Here is a 10,297-nt window from a genome sequence, read left to right as displayed (position 1 = left end):
GGACTAATGTTGATCCTAATAATGTTCCGTTAGCTTCATTGGTTTCTCAAGAAGAACATGTTGATGTAAACTTCATTAAAAATAATAATTTCAACAACAATGCTTATCGGAACAATTCTAGTAATAACTATAGGCCATATCCTTATAATAATGGTAACGGTTATGGTAATTCTTATGGGAATTCTTACAACAATAATAGGAACACACCCCCTGGACTTGAAGCTATGCTTAAAGAATTTATTAGTACACAAACTGCTTTTAACAAATCTGTTGAAGAAAAGCTTGGGAAAATTGATATACTTGCTTCTAAAGTCGATAGTCTTGTTGCTGATGTTGATCTTTTAAAATTGAAAGTTATGCCTAATAAGGATATTGAAAATAAAATTGTTACTACAGCAAATGCCATCCAAGTTAGAATTAATGAGAATATAAGATTGATGGCTGAATTGCATGCTAGGTGGGAAAGAGAAGAAAATGCTAAAGAAGATAATATAGCTAAAGTTTGGACTATTACCACCACTAGCAATGCTAATGCTCCACATGTTGCTGCACCTCCTACTAATAATGGTAAAAGGATTGGTGTTGGCAATGTTTCCACTTCTAATGCAAAGCCTGCAAAACTGCCGGAAACTGCTAAAACTGCTGAAACTGCCTGTGATAAAACTGCTGAAATTTTTTCCAACATTGGGGATGATGATCCCATTGCTTTAGATTATAATGGTTTGGATTTTGATGATTGCCACATCTCTGAAGTCATAAAGTTCTTACAAAAGCTTGCTAAAAGTCCCAATGCTAGTGCTATAAATTTGGCCTTTACAAAACATATTACGAATGCTCTCATAAAAGCTAGAGAAGAGAAACTAAAACTTGAAACTTCTATTCCTAGAAAGTTAGAAGATGGTTGGGAGCCCATCATTAAGATGAAGGTCAATGACTTTGATTGTAATGCTTTATGTGATCTTGGTGCAAATATTTCCTTTATGCCTAAGAAAATCTATAATATGCTTGACTTGCCACCATTGAAAAATTGTTATTTGGATGTTAATCTTGCTGATCATTCTACAAAGAAACCTTTGGGGAGAGTTGATAATGTTCGCATTACTGTTAACAATAACTTTGTCCCCGTTGATTTTGTTGTCTTGGATATTGAATGCAATGCATCTTGTCCCATTATATTGGGAAGACCTTTTCTTCGAACTGTTGGAGCTATCATTGATATGAAGGAAGGTAATATTAAATATCAATTTCCTCTCAAGAAAGGTATGAAACACTTCCCTAGAAAGATAATGAAGTTACCTTTTGATTCTATTATTAGAACAAATTATGATGTTGATACTTCGTCTCTTGATAACACTTGATATACACTTTCTGCGCCTAGCTGAAAGGCGTTAAAGAAAAGCGCTTATGGGAGACAACCCATATTTTTACTACAGTACTTTTATTTTATATTTGAGTTTTGGAAGTTGTTACTACTGTAGCAACCTCTCCTTCTCTTAGTTTTGTGCATTGTTGTGCCAAGTAAAGTCGTTGATAGTAAGGTTCATACTAGATTTGGATTACTGTGCAGAAACAGATTTCTTTGCTGTCACGAATTTCGACCTGCCTCTCTGTAGGTAGCTCAGAAAAATATGCCAATTTACGTGCGTGATCCTCAGATATGTACGCAACTTTCATTCAATTTGAGAATTTTCATATGAGCAAGTCTGGTGCCTCAATAAAATTCATCTTTACGAACTGTTCTATTTTGACAGATTCTGCCTTTTATTTCGCATTGCCTGTTTTGCTATGCTTGATGGATTTTTCTATTCCATTGACTTTCAGTAGCTTTGTGCAATGTCCAGAAGTGTTAAGAATGATTATGTCACCTCTGAACATGTGAATTTTTATGCACTAACCCTCTAATGAGTTGTTTCGAGTTTGGTGTGGAGGAAGTTTTCAAGGATCAAGAGAGGGAGATGATACAATATGATCAAGGAGAGTGAAAGATCTAAGTTTGGGGATGCCCCGGTGGTTCACCCCTGCATATTTTAAGAAGACTCAAGCGTCTAAGCTTGGGGATGCCCAAGGCATCCCCTTCTTCATCGACAACATTATCAGGTTCCTCCCCTGAAACTATATTTTTATTCCATCACATCTTATGTGCTTTGCTTGGAGCGTCGGTTTTTTTTTGTTTTTGTTTTTGTTTGAATAAAATGGATCCTAGCATTTATTGTGTGGGAGAGAGACACGCTCCGCTGTTGCATATGCACAAATATGTCCTTAGGCTTTACTCATAATATTCATGGCGAAGGTTGAATCTTCTTCGTTAAATTGTTATATGGTTGGAATCGGGAAATGCTACATGTAGTAATTCTAAAATGTCTTGAATAATTTGATACTTGGCAATTGTTGTGCTCATGTTTAAGCTCTTGCATCATATACTTTGCACCTATTAATGAAGAAATACATAGAGCTTGCTAAAATTTGGTTTGCATAATTGGTCTCTCTAAAGTCTAGATAATTTCTAGTATTGAGTTTGAACAACAAGGAAGACGTGTAGAGTCTTATAATGTTTACAATATGTCTTTTATGTGAGTTTTGCTGCACCGGTTCATCCTTGAGTTTGCTTCAAACAACCTTGCTAGCCTAGCCTTGTATCGAGAGGGAATACTTCTCATGCATCCAAAATCCTTGAGCCAACCACTATGCCATTTGTGTCCACCATACCTACCTACTACATGGTATTTCTCCGCCATTCCAAAGTAAATTTCTTGAGTGCTACCTTTAAAATTTCTATCCTTTACCTTTGCAATATATAGCTCATGGGACAAATAGCTTAAAAAATATTGTGGTATTGAATATGTACTTATGCACTTTATCTCTTATTAAGTTGTTTGTTGTGCGATAACCATGTTCTTGGGGACGCCATCAACTACTCTTTGTTGAATATCATGTGAGTTGCTATGCATGTCCGTCTTGTCTGAAGTAAGGGAGATTTACCACTCATTTAATGGTTAGAGCATGCATAATGTTAGAGAAGAACATTGGGCCGCTAAGTAAAGCCATGATCCATGGTGGAAGTTTCAGTTTTGGACATACATCCTCAATCTCATATGAGAACATTAATTGTTGCTACATGCTTATGCATTAAAGAGGAGTCCATTATCTGTTGTCTATGTTGTCCCGGTATGGATGTCTAAGTTGAGAATAATCAAAAGCGAGAAATCCAAATGCGAGCTTTCTCCTTAGACCTTTGTACAGGCGGCATAGAGGTACCCCTTTGTGACACTTGGTTAAAACATGTGTATTGCGATGACAATCCCGGTAATCCAAGCTAATTAGGACAAGGTGCGGACACTATTAGTATACTATGCATGAGGCTTGCAACTTGTAAGATATAATTTACATGATACATATGCTTTATTACTACCGTTGACAAAATTGTTTCTTGTTTTCAAAACCAAAGCTCTAGCACAAATATAGCAATCAATGCTTCCTCTCGCGAAGGGCCTTTCTTTTACTTTTATGTTGAGTCAGTTCACCTATTTCTCTCCACCTCAAGAAGCAAACACTTGTGTGAACTGTGCATTGATTCCTACATACTCGCATATTGCACTTGTTATATTACTTTACATTGACAATATCCATGAGATATACATGTTATAAGTTGAAAGCAACCGCTGAAACTCAATCTTCCTTTGTGTTGCTTCAATACCTTTACTTTGATTTATTGCTTTATGAGTTAACTCTTATGCAAGACTTATTGATGCTTGTCTTGAAAGTACTATTCATGAAAATCTTTGCTTTATGATTCATTTGTTTACTCATGTCATTACAATTGTTTTGATCGCTTCATTCATTACATATGCTTACAATAGTATGATCAAGGTTATGATGGCATGTCACTCCAGAAATTATCTTTGTTATCGTTTACCTGCTCGGGACGAGCAGGAACTAAGTTTGGGGATGCTGATACGTCTCCGACGTATCGATAATTTCTTATGTTCCATGCCACATTATTGATGATATCTACATGTTTTATGCATACTTTATGTCATATTTATGCATTTTCCGGCACTAACCTATTAACGAGATGCCGAAGAGCCGATTCTGTCGTTTTCTGCTGTTTTTGGTTTCGAAATCCTAGTAAGGAAATATTCTCAAAATTGGAAGAAATCAACGCCCAGGGGCCTATTTTTACACGAAGCTTCCAGAAGACCGGAGGACTTACGAAGTGGGGCTACGAGGCGCCGCCACAACAGGGCGGCGCGGCCTGGGCCTTGGCCGCGCGGCCCTAGCGTGTGGGGCCCTCGTGTGGCCCCCTGACCTGCCCTTCCGCCTACATATAGTCTTCGTCGCGAAACCCCCAGTACCGAGAGCCACGATACGGAAAACCTTTCAGAGACGCCGCCGCCGCCAATCCCATCTCGGGGGATTCAGGAGATCGCCTCCGGCACCCTGCCGGAGAGGGGAATCATCTCCCGGAGGACTCTTCATCGCCATGATCGCCTCCGGATCGATGAGTGAGTAGTTCACCCCTGGACTATGGGTCCATAGCAGTAGCTAGATGGTCGTCTTCTCCTTATGTGCTTGATTGTCGGATCTTGTGAGCTGCCTAACATGATCAAGATCATCTATCTGTAATGCTATATGTTGTGTTTGTCGGGATCCGATGGATAGAGAATACTATGTTATGTTGATTATCAATCTATTACCTATGTGTTGTTTATGATCTTGCATGCTCTCCGTTATTAGTAGAGGCTCTGGCCAAGTTTTTACTCTTAACTCCAAGAGGGAGTATTTATGCTTGATAGTGGGTTCATGCCTCCATTAAATCTGGGACGATGTGACGAAAGTTCTAAGGTTGTGGATGTGCTGTTGCCACTAGGGATAAAACATTGATGCTATGTCCGAGGATGTAGTTATTGATTACATTACGCACCATACTTAATGCAATTGTCTGTTGTTTGCAACTTAATACTGGAAGGGGTTCGGATGATAACCTGAAGGTGGACTTTTTAGGCATAGATGCATGCTGGATAGCGGTTTATGTACTTTGTCGTAATGCCCAACTAAATCTCACTATACCCATCATATCATGTATGTGCATGGTCATGCCCTCTCTATTTGTCAATTGCCCAACTGTAATTTGTTCACCCAACATGCTATTTATCTTATGGGAGAGACACCTCTAGTGAACTCGTGGACCCCGGTCCTATTCTTTACATCTGAAATACAAACTGCTGCAATTGTTCTTTACTGTTCTTCGCAAACAACCATCATCATCCACACTATACATCTAATCCTTTGTTTACAACAAGCCGGTGAGATTGACAACCTCGCTGTTACGTTGGGGCAAAGTTCTGTGATTGTGTTGTGCAGGTTCCACGTTGGCGCCGGAATCCCTGGTGTTGCGTCGCACTACACTCCGCCGCCATCAACCTTCAACGTGCTTCTTGGCTCCTACTGGTTCGATAAACCTTGGTTTCTTTCTGAGGGAAAACTTGCTGCTGTGCGCATCATACCTTCCTCTTGGGGTTCCCAACGAACGTGTTAATTACGTGCAATCAAAGAACAACCAAAAAAATCTCGATTTCAGTAACCTCTCACCATCAACAATGGAGGCTTGCATACGAGAACCAGTATTATCTGAGTCTGAATGGGAATCCGCAAACTAATTCTCATGGTTTCACTAATTTCGAAGCTCGACACCTACCTCCTTTCGAACTCCGCAATAACTTTGCCCATGGCAGCAAGCTCTATGAACTCTCAACTGGACGGGTAGGAACGGCACAAGATGGGAATCCCCTTTGCTGCACTGTGGCACATAATGGGTAGCATAGTTGGATCTAGTGTGTAGCTAATGAGGGCAGCTGCCCCCACTCAACATTTGAGTTCGCTTGTAATAGCAAGCATAGATTGTGATTTGCCCCCGCTTAGCAAACCGATTTTCCCTATTTAGCACATATTTGCCCCTCTCAAATAGAATTTTGGATCCACTCGTGATGGATAGGGGTGCCGAAGCTCATATTAGATTTGTCGGTTGTTATGAAAAAAACAAGATACAAGAGATGGTGGATTTCATGAAGGGAGAAGAGAAACTAACCAACGTCAGCCGTGATCCGTTTTCCCACGCAAGTGCAACGGTTGATTTTCTACGCTGCCAATGGGTAGGATAAAATCGTCCTCCCTTTCTAGTGATCCAAAATTTGTTTGAATATGCTTGAATCAAACACGAGACATTCCCGTTTTGCGGTAATATGATACTGCCTCCGCTTTAGATTAGTTGACGCAGCTCTTTTTAAAATGAGCGAACCTATAAACTAAATTGTTTAGGTATCTAGATCAAAATTGACCAGAGCTGCGTCAATTAATTTAAACAGAGGCAGTAAACAAAATTCTACGGAGCTGATGGAATGTTTGTGTGTGTGCGCGTAGCAAACCGGTCTTTCAAGGGCCGAGCTGTAGCACTAGCTGACTAGGACAACGCAGCACGCCGGCGCCGAACAAAAAGAAGGCCGTCGGTCCCACCTTTCTCTCCAACAGTGAGTGACCGGGCTGGGCCATCTGAAAGGCAACGAGAGCGAGTGCGTCTAAAACTAAACCAAAACACAAGCTCGCCGGTCTGGGGTGCGACGACCCCCGGTGAGTTTGACCCCTCGTCGGTGAGCTTCGTGCTCCTCAGCTGGCTGCCTTATATATAGGTGCGAGAAGGCAGGAGGCATCCCCAGGAGAAGGAGAGACAATAAAGAGAAAGAGAGAGACGCAATGGGGGAGTCGAGGTCGAGCGGGTCTGGATCAGTATCTGTGGACATCGAGCGGATCTCCTTCGGAGGCAAGGTCCGTACGTCCAACAACCAGCTGCCACCAGCTTTACTTCATTCTTGCCCTCTATTTTGAGGATTTTTCTCTCTTCCAGATAGATTCGTGGCCTATTGGATTCGATTCTGAGGCGTTTCTTTGCTGAATTGTTTTCCCCTTCCTGAGATTTAGCTGGTCTCCTTCAGACCTTCACCATGGTTTGTGGCGGCATTTATTTATCCATGTTTTCTGTTTAGTCCTTGCGGGTCAAGCATTGGTCGTGCCTCTTCTTTTCTTTCTTTGTTGCTGCTTAGCAATGCTGCTAACTTCGAAAAGTAGATTGCTTTTTTGGGGGTTTTACGTGCAGTTCTGTTTGACAGTTGTTCGTCGTAGTGCTCGCCAAGTAGTTAGCCGTATTTTCTTGTGGTTCATTCATGTATCGACCTTAGATTCTCCACAATTGTAATAAGGGAGGATGGTTTCTTCCGGATTTGATACTATGATACTATATTTTTAATAAAGCAAGCCGTGTGCATCGATTGATGCAGAGGCTGAGGCTATGCTCCTTTATCGAAAAAAAGTAAAACATCAGTGAATTTTGCAAGCTAACTCCGTTTTCCCTCTGTATGATCAAGCGGGTCACCATGATTTAGCTTGCTATGTTTAACGATAATTGCTCAAACTTGAAAGATTTCGTTGCAAGTTACTCTTTTTTTAGTACTCACTGATCACACTCACACCGCCTTCATGAATTCACCAGGACCATCTAGTGAGAACGAGGTGTGGCTCTGTATCTGTGGCCGTGTATGGAGACCAAGAAAAGCCCGGGCTCATCACATACCCTGATGTAGCTCTCAATTGTAAGTGCTATCAGAACATCCTGTGGGTTTCTTCAAGATCCTAATCATCCAGAGTATTTCCTATTCCAAACCTTTTAATTGGTGGCTAATTTGCTACTACTGATCCTGGTCCAAACTCCACAGACATGTCCTGCTTCCAAGGACTGTTCCTCTGCCCGGAAGCCGCGTCGCTGCTGCTCCACAATTTCTGCATATACCACATCAATCCTCAGGGCCATGAGGTCGGTAGTGTTTGCTTACTTCAAACCAATAGCCTGTAATATACCGTACAATTTGAGGTCTTACGGTCCCTTATGTTAATATGGGCCATCTATTTTTGTGGATCCAGTGGACAAGATCTTCCTCTCATGACATTTGTTAAGACTCTTGCAGTTGGGAGCGGCTCAGGTTCAGTCTGATGCTCCGGTGCCATCTGTTGACGATCTTGCCGATCAGGTTGCCGATGTGCTTGATTTCTTCAGGTACTGTACTGGTGTAATGTGACATAAGTCCGAGTGCGTCATCTTCTTGATTTAACAGTTGGAGGTATCTGAATTTGGGCGTAAATTTTCATTTACAGTTTAGGTTCTGTCATGTGCCTGGGTGTTACAGCTGGCGCCTACGTCCTCACTCTGTTTGCAGTAAGTGTCTCCATCAGTTGCCTAACTTGTCAGGTAAATAGATGTACAACTTTTTGGATTTTGTATCTAACTGATATGGATTATTTTTGTACTTTCTCATAGACAAAATATCAGGAAAGGGTCATAGGGCTGATGCTAGTTTCCCCTCTGTGCAAAGCCCCGTCATGGAGTGAATGGTTGTATAATAAGGCAGGTTTCTTTTTCTTTCGTAAGACTTGAGATCATTTTTCTCCTGCCAAATATAGTAACACCGTTGAATTAAATTAACAATGACTTTTCATGTGCCAGGTGTTGTTAAATTTGCTTTATTATTATGGCGCACGAGGCGTGGTCAAGGAGTGCTTGCTTCAGAGATACTTCAGCAAGGTAACCTCAGATCTCATTATCCTCATCTTGTCTTGTTGCAACTCATGTCTATCTTTGTCCTGATCTTATTGGAACACATTCTACTATTTTCTGCAGGAAGTGCGTGGCAACTCTCAGTGTGCTGAATCAGACATCGTGCAGGCCTGCAGAACTGTTAGTACCTTGTGCCTATAGATCATGTAAATTTGTTTAGTTACAAAATCACAAACTCCAAGGTGATATTTCTGTCTATGCAGTTGCTTGATGAGAGGCAGGGTGAAAACGTTTGGAGATTTCTTCAGTCAGTGAATAAGTATGTACAGTTATGTTACTTTTCTCAAAGCAAATTGAGCATTTATATCTTGGAAGCTCATAGAGACTACGCCTCCACCAGGAGGCATGACTTAACAGACAAATTGAGGAAACTCTGGTGCCGCACACTGATAATTGTGGGAGAGAACTCACAATTCCATGACGATGCCATCCATATGACAACAAAGCTAGACCAGAAGTACTGCGCGCTCGTCGAGGTACGACATGAATCCACCCTGTGCCATTCACTAATAAGAGCAAAACCTGGCACAGAAACTTTGCTTAGTTAGCTGTCAGTTACATTACAGGTTCAGAATTGCGGCTCCCTTGTGACCGAGGAGCAGCCACACGCAATGCTGATGCCGATGGAGTACTTCCTCATGGGCTACGGGCTCCACAGGCCCTACCAGCCAAGCAGCAGCCCTCGCAGTCCGTTGAGCCCGTGCCGCATCTCGCCGGAACTGCTATCTCCTGAGAGCATGGGTGTGAAGCTGAAGCCGATCAAGACCAGGATGTCAGTCGATTTCTATGTTTTACCACAAGTAAAGCCTCACTAATCGTTCGTATGCATGCTCCGAAAGTGTCTGTTTTTGTTGTGGATAGCCTGTAATATAGATCAGTAAGATAGAACAGAGGGAAATATGTCCTAGAGATATGACCAGGACGGTTGTTTGTTCAATCTATTTTGTAGTTAGCACAAATGTACATCTCAGAGTAGTTTCAGCAGAAGAAATAATATTCCGGAGTTTAGGCATATTTTTGCTGGAGATGGTGAATAAGAGAAGTCTTTAGATGATGGGAAACTTATTTAGGTGAGCCGGAATGTCCACATTAAACACAGATATATGCAGGGCCGGTCCATAGAGCGGGGCAGAGGGGCGATCGCCCCGGACCCTCAAGAGTTAGGGCCTCAGTTCAAGATGTACTAAGCTGCAGCTTATTGTGCCTCTACTCTAACTCCTTTTACCCATAAAAATTATTTTAACACTTACTCTTTAGAGTGTACAGTTTAGAATTAATAGTTCTAGAAAATCTAGAAGGCACAAGCTGAAACTTAGTGTGCTTCTACTTGGACGCCTTTTAATATTTTTTCGAAATATTTCTAAATAGTTTTTCCCAATGACACGATTTCTCTTTGGCCTTCTCAAATGTGCATAATAATACCGACCCTCACAAAACATTATGATTAATTCTAAAGCTACATACTTATATACACGTGTTCACAAGCAGCTAGCGTTAGAAATAAGAATCATGGTATATAGTTTGCTCGATCAATAGAAACAAGTAGTTTTAAATTTCTTCATCGTGATTTCAAAAACCATGGGTCTTTCAAATGTAAGTATTATTTAATTTGTCATATTACATTACCCTAATATTTAT

The 10,297-nt window shown here is 41.1% G+C and overlaps 1 protein-coding gene across 1 annotated transcript; it reads left to right on the top strand.

The window, feature by feature from the left end:
- The first annotated feature begins 6,621 nt into the window (after window positions 1-6,621).
- On the top strand, window positions 6,622-9,474 carry LOC124647315 (protein NDL2-like). The gene is made up of 11 exons (XM_047187277.1): window positions 6,622-6,819; window positions 7,541-7,640; window positions 7,764-7,861; window positions 8,013-8,101; window positions 8,200-8,260; window positions 8,363-8,449; window positions 8,549-8,626; window positions 8,723-8,779; window positions 8,863-8,918; window positions 9,000-9,135; window positions 9,226-9,474. The coding sequence occupies exons 1-11, from the start codon at window positions 6,748-6,750 to the stop codon at window positions 9,472-9,474; spliced, it is 1,083 nt and encodes a 360-aa protein (XP_047043233.1). The 5' UTR covers window positions 6,622-6,747.
- The last annotated feature ends 823 nt before the right edge of the window (window positions 9,475-10,297 follow it).

Source organism: Lolium rigidum, chromosome 4 (genome assembly GCF_022539505.1).
Source record: "Lolium rigidum isolate FL_2022 chromosome 4, APGP_CSIRO_Lrig_0.1, whole genome shotgun sequence".
Classification (NCBI taxonomy): domain Eukaryota; kingdom Viridiplantae; phylum Streptophyta; class Magnoliopsida; order Poales; family Poaceae; genus Lolium; species Lolium rigidum.
The sequence above is the reverse complement of the archived record's forward strand: the minus strand, read 5'-3'. Positions and strand labels throughout refer to the sequence as shown.